Genomic DNA, 21637 nt, shown 5'->3' on the forward strand with positions numbered 1-21637 from the left:
TTGGAATCATTACCATGCACAAGGTCCTAGGTTCAAGCCCATGGTCCCCACCTGTGGGGTGAAGCTTTATAAGCAGTGAAGTAGTGCTGCAGATGTCTCTCTTTCTCCCTATTTCTCCCCCTCTCTCTGACCTATCAAATAAAATAGCAATAATAATTTTAAAAGTTTAGGATTGAGGGGCTGGATGGTGGCACAACTGGTAAAGTGCACAAGTTACTGTGCATGAGGACCGAGGTTTGAGCCCCCACTGGCAGAGGGAATGTTTCATAAGTGGTGGAGGCTGCAAGTGTCTCTTTCTCTCTCCCTCTCTCACCCTACTTCTGTGTCTATCATTAAAAAAGAAAAAAAAAATAGGTAAAAATGGCCACCAGGAGAGATGGATTCGTTGTGTAGGCACTGAGCCCCAGCAATAGCCCTGGTGACAGAAAAAATAAATAAATAAAAAGTTTGGACTAATTCAGAGCTGTAGACATGAAGTGGCAGGCAACTCAGGAATGAAGTCAATTCTGGTTACTTCCACAAGTTCCCAAAGACCAGGAGGCTGGGAGCCCAAAGACTCTGTAAGGTTGGCTCCTCTTCCTGGAGGCTTAACTTGAGGAGGAGAGAGGGAGAGAAGATGTCTTACCTCTCTTATATGGCCACTGACCCCATGCGGTGGTCCTCCTAACACAGTCTTTTTAGAGGTGAGAATGGACATTTGCATTCAGGGTGAATGTACAATCCAGAACACCAAGGCTTTCTCCAGACTGGGGAATATGACTGTCATTGCCAAATATAAAACAATATAATGATAAAAGGGAAACAGAGCTGTGAGAAAAGCAGAGAATTCCTCCTAGAGGGCTCCCAGTGCAGAAAGCTACAAAAATGCTGTTCTCCCACATGGGACTCCTTCACTGGGGTCTGGATGTGCTTCCCCCCTCTGCATGGTTGGCACATAAGCAAAGCATTTATCCTTCCTTTAATTAGTTTTAATTCTGAACATGTGAATATTTACTGAAACATCGTATATCTCCAACATATGAAACATTCATAGGGATAGGTATGGTCCTGAGACAAGAAACATCCTTTAGGGTTCTGTAAACATCAGTCTCTTTATTACACATATGCCCAGCTAGAAAACACCAGTTCTCTCTGCTTCTGGAAGAAAGGATACAGTGAGGCCACCAAAGTGCCACAGGGTCTCAGACACAGGCTGAGCAGAGACACCACCTACTGGATATTTTTAAGATTTAATTTGCTTCTTCTTAAAATGACATAAATAGGTACAACATAATCAACAAAGTGCACCAATAATCAAAATCTTAGTTTTACAGAAGCTCGAAGGACACATGATTTTCATGACCAATAAATATGTGCTCTGCATAAACACTTTAGAGGTGCTTTCAACAAAAATAAAATTTATTTCTTTTCTTTTTTTTACCAGAGCCCTGCGGAGCTCTGGTTTATGATGGTGTGGGGGATTGAACCTGGAACTTTAGAGTCTCAAATATGAGAGTCTCTTTGTATAACCATTATGCTATCTACCCCCGCCCACAGCAAAAATAAACTTTACTTGAAACTGCACACTCCTTGTGAAGGTAAGTGTGCCACCTGCAAATAAGCCCATCAGCACAACAGTAATATGACACACTTTGGGCCACACTAGATAGTGAGGAACGAAGAGTTTGATGGAAGCCAGACTGCTGCTGAAGGTTGCAAGAGCTTCCTGGGGCTTTGCTCCATAGCTACTGAGGAAAGTGATCACTACCTACTCTTGAATTCAAGAGAGAAACATCAGTCAAGGTAGGTTATGGTTTAATTAGGTACTTTGTAACTCTAAACCTTCTGACAGATACGATAAGCAAACATCTACATTACTTTGTCAAGTGGGATATATAAGATGAGTCTGAAATTTGTGTCTCACGTACCATTTCTTGATGACATGTCTCCCCAGACTGACTATGGAGGAGCTAGAAGCGACACTGGTCCTAGAAACTTGTCATAGCACAGGGAGGCCACTAGATGGCAAGCACTGTCACCTGCTGTACACCTAGCCTCTTAGAATTTACACCTGGGACATTTGAACAGTGGACAACAGATCATATTATTTTCTAACTTAGGGCACTTCATACATATACATCTCTCTGAAAAAGGCACATTAGATTCTTCTGAGTGTGACTAGAAAGGATAGATGGAGAAGGCCTTGGCCCCACAGCACATGGCCTTTGTAACAGGCAGTAGCCTCCCCCAACCCGTCCTAACACTCAGCACCTCTAATGGGGCTCCTGCAGGAAGACGAACTCAGCCTGGCATGGGAACACATTCAGAATGAGCCCTAACTTAGGGCCATGAAACGAGGACAGCAGACATCTGCTCTAAAAGTAAATCCGGTTAGAAGTACTTAGCATTTCCCCCTGCGTGGCTGGAGCACAGGCAATGATGCTTACTTGGAAAGGAAAGTAGGAGATGGTCAGTCTCACTTAGATGGGCACCAGGTGAAGGCTCTTCACCTCACTGGCTGGAAGGTTGACATGCAGCAATCCCCACAGGACTGTGGAATCACCGCTACGGAGTGGCTGGTCCAATAGCTACTGCTCCTTTCTCTGTACCACCTGGCCGTTGGTCCTGTGGGGCCGGCTGCTTTTAGGTTCTGGTTGTGAAAAGTTCCAGTCTACAGGATTGAGAAGCTGCTGGGTCTTCTTGTGGGTCCAGTAGGGGTTAAGCACGAGTGTGAGGAGGGCCAATCCCAGGAGGAAAAGTGCAAAATGTGGCAGGTAGAGGCTGCTGAGCAGGGCATCCCAGTGCCAGAAGCACACCCACCACATGTGGTAGGTGAGCATCATACGGCAGTGGAACATGTGGATCATCAGCCACTGGTTCAGCTTCCAGAATAGAGAGTCTGACCAGCCGGCCTGCGGGGTGAGACAGAGAAGTCAGTGCACAGCCGCCTCACATTTGTCCAAACTTCATGGAACACACAAGTCACTGAAAAGCACCACCATGCTCCACCGGGGGGCCTGTGTGGTGCTGAGAGTGAACCCAGGGCCTTGTAAGTGCACAATACTGATGAGCTGCCTCCTGGCCCGACTTTTGTTCTATATATTATTTATTTATTTATTTTTAGATACAAAGAGGTAGACAGAGGGAGAGAGCTCTAGAGAGAGATTGACTGACTACAGCCCCAGAGCCTCCTTCAATGTAGTGGGGGCAGGGTTCAAACTTGGGTCATGCACATGGCAAAGCAGCACACTATCCAAATGAGTTGTGGTTTTTTTTGTAGTTATTATTGTTGTTGCATAGGACAGAGAGAAATGGACAGAGGAGGGGAAGACAGAGAGGGGGAGAGAAAGACATACACACCTGCAGACCCAAACCGGGATCCTTACGCCAGTCCTTTTGTTTTGCGCCATGTGTGCTTAACCCACAGCGCTACCATGCGACCCCCCCAATGAGCTTTTTTAAAAAAATACATTTATTACCTTTTAAAAATATATATATCTTTTTTTTTTTAATGAATGGCATACTGAGAAAAAGAGAGACCAGAATATTGCTCAGCTCTGGCTTATGGTGATGCTGAGGATTGAACCTGGGATCTTGGAGTCCCAGGCATGAAAGTCTTTTGCATAACCATTATGCTATCTATGCCAATCCCAGCTTTTTTTTTTGGACACAGAGAAACTGTGAGGAGAGATAGGGAGAGAGGGTGGGAAAGAGAGAAAGAAAGCGAGAGAGAGAATTGCGCCTTGTTTCACCACTTAAGAAGCTTTTCCCCATGCAGGTGGGGACCAGGGGATTGAACTCAGTTCCTGGTACATGGCAATGTGTGTGCTCAAGCAACTGTGCCACCGCCTGGCCCCTCAAGTGAGCTATTTCACAAGTTCTATTCCATTGTTTAATAGAGAGACAGGAAAAAATAGACAGAATAGTGAGAGACACCACAGTACTCCTCCAATATTCACTGAGCTCTTCTTGGTGTTATTTACGGTACTTCCAAATGGTGCTGGGGCTGAAACCCAACACATATACTCTACCCTCTCAGGCCCTTCCCAGACACAGAGCTTCGTTTTGTTGTTTGCATGTAAGGTTTTATTAGTGATTTAATAGAGATTTACAAGACGGTAAGATTAATTAAGGCATAGTTTCACACCATACCCAGCCTGGTGCTTCTTTTTGAAAGCAGCCTTTGTTGAGAGAGAGACCCTGCTAACAGGCCACGATCCTGGCTCCTGTGCACCAGCTGGTCTCATCTCTAAGGGGGAAATAAATAAACAAACAAACAAACCAAGCTTGCTTCAACTCTTTTCACTGTGAATGTGAATACTGAGCAAATAAATAAGCAATGTGTTCTCAGTACTGAAAGTCCTGCCATCATGCTGTAAAAAAAAAAAAAAAAATGTGAGTAAGAAGTCTAGGACAAGGAATATTTCCTGCCTTGGTTTTTGTCCTTTTATCCCAGGAGACAAAGGTACCAGACAACATGGAACCACCTTATGATGACTTATATTCAAACCAATGTCCAACAACAGTATGGATGCTGTAGTTAAAAGCGGACAAGGAACTTGATGATGGGTCACTTCCATGTGTGAAAAAGAAGGTGGGGGTTCATAGCAGGGACCTGTCCAAATCTAGGCAGGTGTTAGAAGGACATAGGACAGTCATAAACAGGATAGCGGGAGCAGCACAGTCGTACAGGTCAGTTGTACAAGACAGCAGGAACAGAGCAGTTGTGGCAGGGAGGCATAATAGGACGGCCAGACAGGACAGTAGGCATGGCACAACCACACAGGGCAGTGATACAGGACATGGGGGGCACATGCAGAAAACCACACCTCTCCTGGTGCCATCCACTCTCACTGTCTCCAAGGTCAGCACTGTGCTGACTTTGATAGAGCAGAACTCAGCCCGTTTGTGGACCTTTGAGGAAGTGAGCCCAATAGCGTGCAGTCTTCGTGCTGCTCACTTCACAAGTGTCTGAGGGACTGTCCACCTGGCTGCCTGACCTTCCGCTAGGGCACCGACCAAAGCCCCTGTCATGCACTGTAACAGGCCCTGGGCAACACAGAGTACATCAGAGGTGGTATTGTGCTCATGAACATACAGGCACATTCCAGCTGGCACACACTTGCCAGTGGGGTCTTGATACAGGAACCCTCATACACCACTACCCTGACCAGATGAAAGGAGTAAACCACTGATTAAATCAAGCAGTTGAGAAAATCCGCTAGCAAGTAGGAGCTACCTCTTCCTGCTGTGTGCTAGAAGAACCCCACAGGCATGGCCCCCGTCCCCTACCAGATACTGGCATCCAGAGGTTGGTCCATGCTCTTCATGAGTCCCAGCCTGGAGAGGAGCAAAGGTTTCTGACACTACATGTAGGCTGAAGTACTCAGTGTTCAGTTTCTTGAGTGGAAAGGACTTGCCCTTCACCCTAGTCTGAAGACTATGGCAGTGTACCAGCACAGAACATGCATGCAGGGAGTTGGGCTGTAGCGCAGCGGGTTAAGCGCAGGTGGCGCAAAGCACAAGGACCGGCACAAGGACCGGCATAAGGATCCCGGTTCAAACCAAGGCTCCCCACCTGCAGGGGAGTGGCTTCACAGGCGGTGAAGCAGGTCTGCAGGTGTCTGTCTTTCTCTCCTCCTCTCTGTCTTCCCCTCCTCTCTCCATTTCTCTCTGTCCTATCCAACAACGACAACAACAATAATAACTACAACAATAAAACAACAAGGGCAACAAAAGGGAATAAATAAATAAAATAAATATTTAAAAAAAAAAAAAGAACATGCATGCAGACCAGGTATGCCCCAAGGGCCCTGCACCCAATACCTTTCCACTACCAGCTCACAGGTGTTCCATGTGACTCTGCCCAGCGCCTTTCCACCTATTACAATTACAAGTGTCCCCCTGGGGACTCGCACCTAGTACCTCTCCTCCATCAGTTTACAGGCACCGACTAACTAGAAGGTCTTCACTGCCCTCCCCGTCGGAATTCTCAAAGTGAAGCGCTCTCCCTTCACTGTCCTTAGTACGTGTGTGGTCTTCATAAATCACTATGTTCACACTCACCAGGATCTTGTATTTGCTCAGGAAAAGTTTGAGAACTGGTCTTACTCAGGCACTAAAACTTCTGTGGTTGAGGTTACCAAGTGCTTTGAGAAAAGCAGAAGATTCCCAAAAAAATCTGCACAGAAATCATTCTGCATGACTGGGCCCATTAGTGTGAACTGTGTGCTATGCACAGACACACACACACACACACAAACTGCCTTTAGGTCACCTCCTTCACATCATGGTCTGGGAATTTGATAAATAATTACACCTAGGTGTCTGAATCCTGGAATTAATTGGTCATGAATTCTAAACAACATTTCAGAACTGAAATTCAAGGCAGGTAAGCTGTGGCCCAGGAGGTGGCTCAGTGGATAAAGCGATGAACTCCCAAGCATGGGGTCCTGAGTGTGACCCCCCAGAATCACATCTGCTAGAGTGATTGATGCTCTGGTGTTCTCCCTCTCTCTCTCTCTAATTAAAAGAAGGCACTGTTTTTGAGGTAGAAGCCTATATTAGTCTTAAGGTTTTATCTTGATTTATATTATATTTATTTTCATTTTATATATTTATACTATAATTATAAATCAGACCTCAATGGAGGGAGCATTTCTGGATCCCTGTCTAGAATTTGGGCAGCCCAGTTGGAAGCTTAGAACATTTCAACGTTTCAGACAGTAATTCCTTGCAACAGTGAGTTGTATTTCAACTAGAACAAGAATATAAACTATCTAGACACACTAGTCCTGAGCTACAGAAATCCAGAGTAGGATTTCCTGCTGGTATGTGCAGCTTTGTGTAGCAAATAGAGAATACTCAAGTAATCCTTTTCTATCCTGCACAAACAATATCCTAACAAACTTCGGAGAAAGTAGAAAACAAACCACAGCTTGAGGTCATTCATAGCTGGAGTGCTTTCTTTCTGAGGGATGCTGAGGATCCAAAGAGGCTGGGCTTCCCCCCAGGAACTAAGAAAGGAGAATGACCACACCAGTGCACCCAAGGGAGAAGGAGAGGTCTCACCAGGTCACTTAAGAAAGGAGGGGTGACCTCCTACCCTATGGTTTTGTTAATTAATCCTTTCTTTAATAAAAAATAAAAATAAGTAAATAAATAAAAAGAAAGGAGGGGTGAGACAGGTCTTGCTCTCCTCCACTACTAAGGCAGAGACTCCAGCAGGAGATATCATCTAAAAAAGAAACACAAAGTCTAAAAAATACACACAGGAAGTGATTCAGCCCCGGATTACCTGAGGCCTAGAAAGTGAGACAGAGATATTTATTTATTTTTTTCCTCCCAAAGAGCCTTCTACCAACAAACACAAAAAAATGCAAGATAGCTAATGCCCCATCTTCCCCTAAGACATGAGACAAACAAGCACAGCTGTCTTGGGGTTTTGGTGTGGCTTGTTTAGCACATGATTGTGAGCTGTCTGCTCTCCTGCCCCTTCTCTCTCTCCCTTGTTGTTGCTGGGGTTTCACTGCTATAAGGTTTGTCAGATAGAAAGAGACAGAGATAGAGGGAGAATATGAAAGCTTCCCTCAGTGGAGTAGGGGTTGGGCTTGAACCAGGTTTGTGTGCGTGGCAGCCTCTTCTGTCTTTTCAAGAAGATGCTGCCTTGCACACAGCCAGGCTCTGATTTAAGCCTCAAGTCACTGCGGCATGGTATACAGATGGATCACAGCATCCCTGCCACTCTGTCCTCTACAGGGAATGCTGAAAAGTGCATAAGGGCAGCGATGAGAAGTGGGCAGGACTCTGAGGGGCATCCAGCACAGCAGCATATCTGAGAGGTACCACTCCCCCACCAACCCCATCAGCAGGCTCCAACACCACTCTTTTTTTTCATGTTGGTGGGGTCAGCTGACTCTGTCTCTGGGAATGGTTCCCGCCTTGCCTCCCACAGGGACCTCACTCCACCCAAAGCCCACATTCCTCTCTTACAGGCATGTAACTGTCCAGGGCTGGTCCACAGCCACTCTGTGATACTCCATGCCACCTCACACTGGCTCTTCTGCCAAGACTCCTGTGAGTTCCACCTGCTCTTCACAGACCACCTGGCCCTTGCTGCTCTCCACACACATCAGTCATGATACTACTCATCACTCACTATTCTGGGGGACAGAAATGCTGTTCTTGGAATCACAGGTCCTAGCACAGAACTTGTCCCACAGACAGTGTTCAGGCAAAGACTGCTATATCTGAACAGTCTGCACTCCTCATATTGGTGGTGTCACTGCCACTCATGCAGCCCTGGTGGCAAAAAGGGCAGTTAAACTTTTCTGTCTCCTCTCAGGATCACCATAGACTTCTGTACAACAGAAGAGCTCATTGGTTGGGGGTTGCATTAAACATTCGCAGGAACAAAGAGCAGGACTTAAAAGTTTCATACAAAATGTGTTATGAACAATCTGTCATAAAACATGACAGGAAGGGAGTCGGGTGGTAGTGCAGTGGGTTAAGTGCAGGTGGCACAAAGTACAGGGACCAGCGTAAGGATCCCTGTTCGAGCCCCTGGCTCCCCAGTGGTGAAGCAGTGTTGCAGGTATCTCTCTGTCTCTCTCCCTCTCTATCACCCTTTTGATTTCTGGCTGTTTCTATCCAATAAATAAAATAAAGATAATTTTTAAAAAGTTTAATATAAAAAGTATTTGGACATCGCAATAAGAATTGGGATTGTATAGAAGACATACTCCAAAATATACACTTTCAAAAGAAAGAAAAGCTAGGTAAATAATAATTTTTGGTCATAATCATGAGTATTACCATCTTACTAAATACAGAAACACATAGTGACAAATGTCAGCAAATGAGAATAAGAAGCCCAACTTCCCTCCCCCACAGAGACTCTTGAGTCAGCAACAATGCACATACATTCCATCTCTGAAATGAAAGAGGCTTCTGAATACCACCAGAATGTGGACCCACTCATCAAAGCTGGTAAGATTTACAATACCCTATTGTTGAATCCATAACCCGGATATAATACCAACTACCAGGAAGAGATCCCCTAGCTCCCAGTTTCACCTAAAAGAGGCAGGAGTTGGTTCATACATGCATCCAGCACCCCAACTTTTCTGAAGGGCTCCCCAAAGGTCTGGCTTCTGTCTTACAAGTCCTAAAGCTCTGATGAGTAATAAATAGTGAAATAACACTAACAATAGAAATGCTTAAAAAGTCACAAACATGTGGAAATTAAACAACAGACTCTTCAGAAAACATTGATCAATGAAGGAATAATAAAAAAATAAATAAAATAAAAAGACTTTAGATAATACTCCTGAGCTGGGGAGACAGCATAATGATTATGCAAAAGATTTTCATATCTGAGACTGTGAGATCACAGGTTCAATCCCCAGCACCACCATAGGCCAGAACTGAGTAGTGTTCTGATGTTTCTTTCCACCTCTCCTTCATAAAAAATAAATTAATTAAAGCTAAAGGGACATTTGAAATCTTTTTTAAAAAATATTTTATTTATTTTTGCTCGAGACAGAGAGAATTTGAGAGGGAATGGGGTAGAGCACTATCTCACCCTTTGAAAAGCTTTCCCCCTGCAGGTGGAGAATGGAAGCTTCAACTTCAGTCCTTGGGCACTCTACCTGGTGTACTATGGTCCAGCCCCATATATGTAAATTAATTTTAAAAAAAAGAAGAAAATACCTCCAGGCAAATGAAAATAAAACACAACAAACTAAAAGCTATGTGAATCAGTAGATACATCTCAAACAACCTGGCTGCAACAGGCGCTCTAAGAGGGAAGCTTATAACGATAAGTGCACATTAAAAAAGACAGTGACCGCAAATGAAAACTGACATTACACCTCATGGAACTAAACAATGACGAGCAAGCGAGTGGGCCATCACAAAAGTCATGATGTATTTTTTTCTTTCTTTTTTAACTATCTATTTATTTATTCCCTTTTGTTGCCCTTGTTGTTTTACTGTTGTAGTTATTATTGTTGTTGTTATTGATGTCATTGTTGGAGAGGGAGAGAAAGATAGACACCTGCAGACCTGCTTCATCACCTGTGAAGCAACCCCCCTGTAGGTGCAGTGCTGGGGGCTCAGACCAGGATCCTTAACGCCAGTCCCTGCGCTTTGCGCCATGTGCACTTAAACCGCTGCACTACTGCCCGATTCCCATGACATATTTTTCCTATGGTTTCTATGCAAACATGCCTCATGACTTTTCCAGAGATCCAGTAAGTCCAAAATTGGCAAGAGGAAAATAAATAATAAACGTGGTCCGGGAGGTGGCACAGTGGTAATACTTTGGACTCTCAAGCAGGAGATCCTGAGTTCGATCCCCAGCAGCATATGTGCTAGAGTGATGTCTGGTTCTTTCTCTCTCCTCCTATCTTTCTCATTAATAAATAAATAAAATCTTTTTTAAAAAAGAAATAATAAACATTAGAGTAGATAAATAGAGAAAGAATAGAAAAATTAATGAGACTAAGAGTCAATTTTATGAAAAGATAAAAACAAAATTGACAAACCCTTAACTAAACTAGCAAAGGAAAAAAGAGTCAACCTTATAAATAGAACAAAACACATGATCACCTATGCCACGGAAATAAAAAGGACAGTAGACTATTATGGATATGAATATAACTGAATACATGAATATGAAGATTGATACCAAGAATATATGAATAATAGACTAAATGTTCACAAACTGGATAATAAAAAGTGGGTACATTCCTAGAAATGTAATGAAGAAATAGAGAGTTTGAACAAATTTTTAACTAATGTAGAAACTGAATGAATAATCAAAAACTCTCTCAGCAAAGAAAAGACAAGGACCAAATGCTTTCACTGATGAGTTCTAGAAAATATATAAAAGGGAGTCGGGCAGTAGTGCAGCAGGTTAAGTGCACATGGTGCAAAGTGCAAGAACCAGCATAAGGATCCCGGTTTGAGCCCCCAGCCCCCCACCTGCAGAAGGGTCACTTCACAAGTGGTGAAGCAGGTCTGCAGGTGTCTCTCTTTCTCTTCCCCTCTCTGTCTCACCCTCCTCTCTTCATTTCTCTCTGTCCTATCCAACAATGATGACATCAATAACAATAATGACTACAACAATAAAACAAGGGCAACAAGAGGGAATAAATATTTTTATATTTATTTTTTTAAATATTTATTTATTTTGTGAGATCTGGCTGGGCTAGTGGCTCTTTCTGTGGACTAGGACACAGACAGACAGAGTTTTCAGGTTCAAAACCTGTACTTCCCAGAAGATGGTCATTCGCTACGGTTAAAAAAAAAAAAAAAATTTATTTATTTTCTCTTTTGTTGCCCTTGGTTTTTTTATTGTTGTTGTAGATTTTATTGATGTTGTCGTTGTTAGATAGGACAGAGAGAAATGGAGAGAGGAGGGAAGACAAAGGGGGAGAGAAAGACACCTGCAGACTTGCTTGTGACTCCCCTGCAGGTGGGGAGCCGGGGGCTCCAACTGGGATCCTTACACCAGTTCTTGTGCTTTGCGCCACATGCGCTTAACCCACTGCACTACCGCCTGACTCCCATGGAATAAATAAATATTAAAAAAAAAGAAAACATAAAATATATGTTTTTAATTAATTGGATAGAGACAGCCAAAAACTGAGAGGGAAAGGAGTAATAGAGAAGGAGAGAGATAGAGAGATACCTGCAGCCCTATTTCACCACTCACAAAGTCTTTCCCAGGTAAAAGATGATTAATATTGATGTCAAACCTTTTCAAACTCTTACAAAAAAAAAAAACCTGAAGAACCCCAAATTGAATTCATGAGACTACCATCACCCTGATTTCAAAGGCAGATACCCCAAGAATATCCAATATCCTTGATGAATTTAGATGCACAAATCCTCAACAAAAACACTACTAGCAAACCAAATCCAGTAACACATGAACAGGATCATGTACTAGAACCAAGAAGGGATGACCCCTTGTGGTGTAAGTTTGGTTGCTGTTTTCTTTTTTTTTAAATGATTTTATTAGAAAAAGTAATGATTTATAAGACTGCTGTTGTCGGGCTGGAGAGAAAGCAGAATAGTTAGGCAAAAAGTCCTAGGTTCAATGTCTAGCACCACCATAAGCCATAGATTAGCAGTATTCTTGTAAAAATAAAACAAAGACAGTTGTTGTCACATAAGTATAATTTTTTTATCTCCCTATGATAGATATTTGTACACTATTGCCACCAACTTAGGTCCTCTTTTATCATTATGCATGGGGTCCCCAACACCTACTTTATCTCTTTCTGCTTATCCCTCCCCTAGAGTCCTTGGCTTTCCTGCAAAAGACCACACCTAATCCAACTTCCACCCTTTCTTTTTCAAGATCTTGGGATCTGTGTCCCAAGATCAGTAAGTGAAATCACTCTCAATCACGTTAACAGAACGAATGGCTAAAGCTCACATAGTCCTCTCTATAAGTGCCAAAAAAAAAAGTATTTGACAAAGCTCAATACCTTTTCCTACGAAAACATCTTCACAAAGTAGAAATAGTAGGAAATCACTTCCACATCACACAAGGCGCATATGACAAGTCCTTGGTTAAGTCAGTAGGAGACTCTGCAAAGACAATGCATGCTTCACAAGGTCACTCACCTTTAGGAGCATCCAGGAAATGCAGGTGAAGGGGGTACTCATCTCCAGGAGCAGCGTGGTCATGGCTAAATAGTGGCCCGCTTGAAGGTTGATCACAGAGCCAAGAAACCCAAGGAAGGCAAAGAGATGATGGACAACTAAAAACAGATCAAATGTCTGAAAGAACACACTGGACACGTGGACAGCAACGTTTTCAAAGAAGAAGAATCCTGTGGCTGTTGTAACGTGAAACCAGCACCAGTTCTGCTGGCCAAGTGCCTTATCAGCCTGCAGCACAGGGTCCACCAGCATAGCCCACAAACCTGCAGTGGTGCTCTGGACACCAAAGACAGCACGGGTAGCTGCCAGGTTCCAGAAGACCTTTTCTTTGGCCACCAAAGAGCGGTAAGTGGCATTCAGGGAGGATGATAGCTGGTGGCAGACCACGAAGACACCCAAGTAGAAGACAAAGCCAGCAACCACCAGTGTTGAGCGAATCTTCCAAGAAGCATAGTCCAGGTCAAAAATGCTCTCTGGTGTCCCTCCATCACTGGGAAGACTCATCGTCCTAAATTTTAAACCCAAGTAGTTACAGAGCCAACACAGGAGTTTGGTGCCCTACACTGTATCTTGCCTGAGAAAACTCAGTCAGTGCAAGTACCTGTAGGATCTTCATGTGTTCTATTCGTCTTGAACCTGAAGAAAGAAAGACAACTAACTCACTTCATGTTGACAAAACAGAAACTAGAGCATAACACTACTTCTGTGTCCTAAAAACATAACGAAAAACAGTTTGGAAAATTATATTAATATTTGAAGATCCAGTGGTCCGGAAGGTGGTGCAGTGGCTAAAGCACTAGACTCTTAAGCATCAAGTTCTGAGTTCAATCCCTGGCAGCACATGTTCCAGAGTGATGTCTGGTTCTTTCTTGCTCTCCTATCTTTCTTATTAATAAATAATATCTTTAATATATATATATATGTATGTATATATTTGAAGATCCACAAATGTATCAAGATGACACCCACTGGTAGGTTAGGAGAAATAAAACTGCAGATGGGATTGGACAGGTGGGAACAGGAAGGAGGGTAACTGTTCCATTCTTCCCACGGACAGATCACAAAACTCCAGCTCTCTCAGCAGCCTGTGAGCCAGTTACATAAGCCACAGGTTTCAGAAGACAAAATGTGTTTACATAATCATACTGAAACTGGCTTTGGTAAAAGTGTTTCACTTCTCCATAGTCATGGGCTCAAGGAACGTAACAACAACACCAAGGTTTCAACCAATCCATAGAACACTGGCTTTGGGCAGTCCATGCTAGGTTCAAACCCCTTTTATACTTTCACACTGACTTCCAACTTCCCTCTTGCTGTTTCTTCATCTAAAGAACACTGTGAGAAACAGAAGTGATATATGAGGGGGGTCGGGAGGTAGCGCAGTGGGTTAAGCGCACATGACGCAAAACGCAAGGACCTGCTGAAGGATTCCGGTTCGAGGCCCTGGATCCCCACCTATAAGGGGTCACTTCACAGGGGGTGAAGCAGGTCTGCAGATGGCTATCCTTCTCTCCTCCTCTGTCTTCCTCTCCTCTCTTGATTTCTCTCTGTCCTATCCAACAATGACAGCAATGAAAGTAATAATAACAACAATGATAAACAAGGGCAACAAAAGGGGGGAAACGGCCTGCAGGAGCAGTGGGTTTGTAGTGCAGGCACTGAGCCCCAGCAATAACCCTGGAGGCAAAAAAAAGAAAAAAAAGTGAAACAATGCTGCTCTCTTCTTATCTCCCCTTCCCTCTAGATTTACATCTCTAATAATAATTTTTTTTTTAAAAAGTGATATATGGAAAAGGACTGAAACAATGACATATTAGGATACATGTTTTAGAATTCTGATTATTGTCACTAACTGCCAGTCACATGTCCTTAACAACAGGAAGAAATAAATCTTGAATGTTATTTTATCCACTTGTAAAAAGGGTGAGCTCTCTTTTCGTGGGACCCTACTGAATCAGAGCCCTGGATTACCCTGAACAGGGTGAGACCTTACATACACAAAGTGATGCCCACCCTCAAAGGATGAGAACAGACAGTGAACCAATGTTGGGTGCTGTCTGTCAGATTCACGCAGCTCTAGACACCTTGCACCACCAGTCTATGCTAAATTTTTGCCCTGGACTAGATAATTTTCATGGCTTCCTTAGTTCTCAGAGTTATAGTGGTATTCCTCTAATCCTAACCATGAAAAGACACCCCCACCCCGCCAAATTGGGTAAAGAAATGAAAGCTTCACTTAAAGTCATGGGTAGTACCCTGCTTCAAAAAAATCTATCCCCTACCCCCGAACACACAATAATCATAGCTGCGTGTAGGTAAGCAGGGCAATATTGTGAACCACCTTTCCTTCTTTCTTCCTTCCTTTCTTTTTTTGTGGAGCTGGGGCCTTGTACATACATGATTTCACTGCTCGGGGTTGACTTTTTTTTATACAGAGAGACATCACAGCACCAGTTTCCACCAGTGCCACCGGGGCATTCTCAGATTGGACCAAGAATTGGTCCAATCTAGAATTGACAAACCTTGAACGCATGAAATGGGTTTTAAGTTTTATTGTCAAGATATTTAAGCACTCTTCTGTCACGTGACAAAAGATGGCATCCTGTTTCAATCTAGTTAGCACTAGAGAATGTAATGCTGGGAAGTGCCCTCCTTTCCCACCTCCCCCAAAAATGTGTCTGCTTCCTGTTTTCCTGTTGACTTTTGATCTCCCGGCATGTACTGCAAATACTAAGTGGAAGACAGTAAAAGTACTATTCAGTCAAAATGGTCACTATGACCAGACTGAGGATGTCAAAGTATAAGCTCATTTAATGTGAACTACAAAGGGACCATTTCTCTAACTCCTGAATGTTTACGTTTGATATTAGCATACACCCTTGTAAGAGTGTTGTTTTCAGAACAACAAGAAAACAGACGGTCTCTAAGGCTGTGAGAAGAATAGTGGTTCTCATTGGAAGGGTAGGGACACAGAACTTCAGTGTTGAGTGGATCTGTACCTGTAATCATATAATCTTGTAAGCCACTATTCATTTTTTCCTGTTTATTTTCCTGTTTCTCAACTCTAGTTCCTTATTTACTTACTTCTGGATAAAGACAGAGAGAAATTGAGAGGAAAGGGGAAAATTGAGAGGGAGGGAGAAAGAGAGACACCTACTGGTATTCCTCCCTTGCAACAGAGTTGGGGTGGGGGTGGGGGGTTGAACCCAGGACCTTGCACATGGTCATGTGTGCAATACCACCTGGGCCCATAAGACTCTAGTTCTACAACAGGCTATGTGAGTATGAGTCTGACTTGGGAGAAAAGAAATCCACACTTGATGTACACTTCTGACCTGCAATTTCTGTGCTGTTTCTCCTATGGCACATTTCTACACCTGGGAGTCACCATCAGAGGAGAACTACTGCCTGTGAGGAGGCTGCACGTCCATGTTCACAAACTAGGTCTGTAACACCCAACTCCAGTTTACTCATGCATTTTAGAAGAAGTGTTCTGAAAAGCTAATCAGTGCACAGATCAGACTCAGCATTAAGAAGCCAGCAGTGCACCTGACTGTATGTGTGTCTGAAAAAAGAAAAAAAAAAATATATATATATAATTTGTAAATTAAGATGCTTTGACACATTGGGGTCAGATGGTAGCACAGCTGGTTAAGCGCACATGACGCAAAGCACAAGGACCAGTCAGCGTTAAGATGCTTTGACACTTAAAACCCTGAGTGGTGGCACACCCTGTTGAGTGCACATGATCAAGGACCAGTGTTAATCATGAGCCATGAAGCCATGCTGCAGGTGTCTCTTTCTCCCCCCCATCCTTTTCCCCCCCCTCCATTTCTCTCTATCCTATCCAAATACAAAAATAAAAATTAAAAATTAAAGGGAAAAAAAACAAACCCTTTCTGGTAAAAAGACAGCCATCCCAGTCCACAATTCAGAGAGAACAAAGTAGCAAGTCTTGATCTATAGCCACTCCACGCAGAGCAGGCTTCCCCTGATCCTGCCCCCTCAGGAGACATATTCCTCAGTTTGGAGCCAACCCTTTGAGGCCCAAATCAGTCCTAAACAGTCCCTCTGCCCAATCCTCCTTCCTGGAGTAAATCCTGTAAGGGGTTGGGGCCTCCTACTCACCCCCCACTTCTATCTGTCTCTGGGCCTCACCAGGACCCTTTGTGGCTACAGCAATTCTGGTTTCTTGAACATGGAAGCATGACCAAGTGTCACTGCTGCATTCTTCCTGTGCTCCCTCAGCCCCACCTTTGTGCCTTCATCTTTACCACCCTATAAAAGAAAACAGAACCGGGAGTCGGGCGGTAGCAAAGTGGGTTAAGTGCAGGTGGTGCAAAGTACAAGGACCTGGCATAAGGATCCTGGTTTGAGCCTATGGCTCCCCACCTGCAGGAGAGTCACAACTGGTGAAGCAGGTCTGCAGGTGTCTATCTTTCTCCCCCTCTCTGTCTTCCCCTCCTCTCCCCATTTCTCTCTGTCCTATCCAACAACAACATCAATAACAACAACAATAATAACTACAACAATAAAACAAGGGCAACAAAGGGGGAAAATAAATATTTTTAAAAAAGAAGAAAGAAAACAGAACCATCTGGCTCTGCAGCAAGTTACCTGCTACCCTATCACCCGGGGGTGGGACGCTCTGAGGTTTACAGGTTAAAAAAAAAACCTCAGGAGTTTAATTGGGGGATGGAGAGGGAGAGAGATTCTTAGCAGTAGAAAGGAATCCTTACTACTGAATGGTAACCCCTTAAAAGGGTTCCCCTTTTAAGAATCTACAAAACTGTAGATTCTGCTAAAATACATACTCCTCTTAAAATGTCTTCTCAGGCCTTCTGACAAGTCCATCACAAGATCTCAGTTATAGTTCCCATTTTACCACAATTGCATCATGCTGCTGTGGAACCTTTACCTTCAACTAGGTTCTCTGCCTCTGAAATCTGGAACTAGGACATGACTGTCGACCCATGAGTGGGTGTGTAGTTGTCTTTTCATGGGAGGGGTGGGCAAGTCCAGTATACTGGGACCAAAGGATCAAGAAGAACCTGACTCAGTGGGGGTCTGATTTTAGTTAAGGAGGAGGCAAGAAGACAAGCTTCCTAACCATACTACTCTCAGCAACTAACTATGAAGCTAAGACTACACAGAAATACAGAACAACAGGACACTGGCTCCCCCCATACAAAGTACTTCCTCCAGGCCAGGCCTGTTAAACTCACTCCCTTTCCTCTTTTAAAATACAAATGGTGGGGCTGGGTGGTGGTGCACCTGGTTGAACGCACGTATTACAATACACAAGGACCCGGGTTTGAGTCCCCGGTCCCCACCTGCAGGGGGAAAGCTTTGCAAGTGGTCAAGCAGTGCTGCAGGTGTCTCTCTGTCTCTCTCCCTCTCTATCACTCCCTTCCCTCTTGATTTCTGGCTGTCTCTATCCAATAAATAAAGATTAAAAAATACAAATGGTAACAGCTACGTTTCCAGTTGACATGAGAACTCAGGCTTCGTTATCTGCCTTAAAATGTACTCTGGTCCTTGCAACATCCAATTACCTGTCAAGGTCTCACAGAGCATTGCCCTCTAAAATATACACCTGAGACTGCTTCCAGATCTTCAAGTTTCTAGGCCATCCTTTGAAGACAGCAGCATCTCTGAGAAAGGACTGTGGACAGGTAGGCCAGTGACATAGTTGGTGAGCAAGGGGCAAGACAGGGTGAACCTGCTCAGCCAGCAGTGTGGGCACCAATTAGAGAGGCAAGAGGAAATGATTCATGACAACCCCAGTCTTCGATGTATCTTGTAACCACCCCCACTTATTCCCTGTTCAAAACTTAGTCATTCCTATTTCTACATAGCCACATAGCCATGTTTCTGGCATGGTGCTGGCTTGGTCTTATCTGTTACTGTGGGCCCCTCAGGGTCTGGTTGGTACTAATCAGCACACCCAGCCCCCAGTGAAGATAAAGGCCTCAAATAGCTGTTTGAACCATGGGGTACAAGACCATGCCACAGGAAAGCCAGTCAGACTCCTACAGGATGCCCAATGCAGTCAAGGTGACTCAGCTCTCCAAGACCCACCACCTCTAAGGTGAGGTCAAGGTCTTGCTGGGAAGGTAGCACCAATTCTCCTTTGCCTAGCATTGGCAGGCTCACTCTGACCTTAGTTCTCCCCTACTTCAAATGCAGAAGCACTCTGGGGTCACTACAGCCTCACACAGAGACCTAGACACAGGACTTCCTCATGCCACTCACTGTATTCACAACTGTAAATGGAGCAACAGGATCATCCTGCTCCACTCTCTGAAATATTCCAAAGCCCATATCCAGCATCCAGAGCACCTCAGAGGTCCAAAGCAAGTGTAGTCATGAATTCACCACCTATTCTGCAGGCTTCCCTTTTACCCCTCACACTCTTTCTTGTACAAGACTTGCTGGTTTAGGCTATTCTGCCACAGGCCATACATTTCAGAAGAGCCAGGAAGCATGAGTTCCAGTGCCCAGGCTGACCAAAAGGGTCTGTTCTCTAGGTACAGCCTGTCTAGTCTCGTAGGGGCATGGTTGCACCCGCACTGTTCTCACAGGTCAAACCACATGGTCACCAGCATGTTTGTGTTTGCTTATCTTAACTGATCCAAAACTTACAGATGAAGTCAGGGGAAAAGGTTGCTTACCTTTTTCACATGCTGATATGTCACTGCAGAACAGTCCCTGCCCCAGGATCACTGATCAAATAAGTGACAGTATGTCCTACCTACTACCTAGATGTGAAGCAGCTCTGCTTCTCAGACCCAGGGCTGTGGTTTGGTGGCATGATGGGGTACATGTTCACATCACAGTGACCAAGTAAAAGCCATCTCAGCTTCCCAACTGCTTACTCCCTACAGACACCTAAGCTTCTGTGTTCTCTCTAACAGGGGCTCTGCCACCGCTGGATCATCCAGTAACAGGAAAACGAAATCACAAGTCCTCAATGTTTGCATGAGAATCAGTCACTTTGAAAATTACACTTTGACAATTCATAAAATAATCCTCTCCAAAGAAGAAGAAGAAGAAGAAGGAGAAGGAGAAGGAGAAGGAAAGGAAGAAAAGCACACTCACTGAACAAACTTCAGTAAGCAAAGAACATAAAGATACAGAGAGAAAGCCTGTGGCCCACCTGTCTAGCTCTAAGCACCACTACAATTTCAGGAGCCTAACTTGTTTGACAAAAAGTCTGATTTTTAAAAATTACTTAAAAAGGGATCTAAAGCCCTCTGCTGACCTGACCTACTATTCTGGTTGGGCCTCATGGTTAGGGGTCAGGGGAATGGTGGTGAAGGGAGAATCCAATGTCCCTCAGGGGGACTGGTAGGATTCAAACACCTTGTCACTGTCACAACATCTGTGGGCCATCAGGAGAAACAGAGATTTTGCTCTTTCTAGAGACCTCAGATTGTCAGCCAGACACACACACCCACAACAGTGGTTTCACAGGGCGGGGGGAAGGGGTGAGGGGGGACTCCTTTTTCAATGGCCCTAACTAGGGACCTCTGGGTGGGCAGGGCTGGCGATCAGCTCCTCCCGCCCCATCATGCCGCACCCAAAGGCAATAAGAAGGGTGCAGCCTCCAAAGTTCCCATTCCCCACGACCTTCCCCACTGTCCCCGTGACCTCCGACCCCAGGCCCTGCACACAGTCCACTCCGCCCCTCCCCTCGGTCCATCGCTCTGTCTCCCTGCTCCCAGCAGCTCCAGGTTCTGCCAGAGCTGCGCAGAGCAGGCAGCGGGGCGAGGCCTTGTGACCCCACTCGCCCCCCTGTCCCTAGGGACACCGGGGCCAGGATCACGACTCCCAACCCTTTCCCTTGCTAGGTCCCGAGCGCCCTGTCACTCACCCTCATCCCCACACCTGCGTCCCCGCCGCCTGATATCTGGAACATACGACAGCAGTCAAGCAAAAGTAGAGCCCTAGCCCCGCCCCTCGACCCTTTTACCACGCCCCCTGTCCTCTGGTCCCGCCCCGCCCCCCCGCCCCGCCCTCCTGACCTTAGGAACCTAGTCTCCACCCGGCGGCAAATTGCCCCTGCGCAAGTACACTTCTGATGGCGCGCAGACAGCGTCTACGTTACTGCGCAGGCGCGGACCGAACCAAGTGCACCAGTGCGGGGGAGGCGCAAATGGAGTGCGGGTTGGACCAAGTGTGCTGGTGCAGGAGTCACCTCCAGATCTCTCTGAGCTGCGCCAGCGGTGGACGCGCCCCTAGCGCCTAGTGATAGCGGAGGACACGTTACGACAAAAAAGATCCCAGGTCCATGGTGCGAGGCAGTGTGCTCCCACAGATCCACCGGGTTTGGAGCGGACCAGAGGCACTTTGCCCAGCAGGATCAGACCCGCCTCACCTATAAAACCCGGAACCTAGAACCTCCTCTCCCCACATCTCACTGCCGCGCGCGCGCTGAGCCCTGTGGATCCTGGAGGTTCCATTCTGCAGCCAAGCCCTCGGTGCGCTGCTCCGGAACGCAGATCTCAGCGGCCACCCTCCTATCCCCTGTGGCCCTCCCGCCTCTCCGCCCCCTTTTGCCACCACTCCCTTGGATGCCCCGATGCTCCCCATTCCCTAAGGTCGATTTTCCCGGCTCACTTTGTTGGAGGGCAGCTCAGGGAAAGCAGCACCCTCCCCCTGCACCCTGCAGGCAGCCAGGAGAAGGGGCCGGAAGCGCCAGTGTGTTGCATATCCTGCCTCCGTGCTCCCTCCCTATCTGACTACAAAGGCCATAAAATGCAGATGGAAGCAGATGTGAGCACCCAAAGGACTAAGGCTAAATGCGGCACATCCCCCGAGGGCCCCGCCTTTCCTCGGAAGGGCCTAGAAAGCTTAGAACACCAGGAATCACTCTCTGTTCTATATCTCTACATGACTTGTACTTTCTCCTCCTTTTCTGTCTTTACTTTCTCCTAATAAATGTTCTCCCCCAAACATGACTAGTTCTCTTTGTGAT

At 45.2% G+C, this 21637-nt stretch overlaps 1 protein-coding gene across 2 annotated transcripts; it reads right to left on the reverse strand.

Moving 5' to 3' along the window:
• Nucleotides 1–1072: 1072 nt before the first annotated feature.
• Nucleotides 1073–20618, reverse strand: CLN8 (CLN8 transmembrane ER and ERGIC protein). Of its 2 annotated transcripts, none has more exons than XM_007531694.3 (3): nucleotides 20534–20618; nucleotides 12619–13293; nucleotides 1073–2891 (listed from the first exon to the last, which is right to left on the reverse strand). In XM_007531694.3, exons 2-3 carry the CDS (start codon nucleotides 13159–13161, stop codon nucleotides 2568–2570), a joined length of 867 nt encoding a protein of 288 aa, XP_007531756.1. In that variant the 5' UTR covers nucleotides 13162–13293; nucleotides 20534–20618; the 3' UTR covers nucleotides 1073–2567. The 2 variants fall into 2 exon arrangements, with proteins under 2 accessions (XP_007531756.1, XP_016047138.1); XM_016191652.2 differs by lacking the exon at nucleotides 20534–20618 and adding an exon at nucleotides 19332–20517.
• Between the last annotated feature and the right edge of the window lie 1019 nt (nucleotides 20619–21637).

This window comes from Erinaceus europaeus, chromosome 2, assembly GCF_950295315.1.
Source record: "Erinaceus europaeus chromosome 2, mEriEur2.1, whole genome shotgun sequence".
NCBI lineage: Eukaryota > Metazoa > Chordata > Mammalia > Eulipotyphla > Erinaceidae > Erinaceus > Erinaceus europaeus.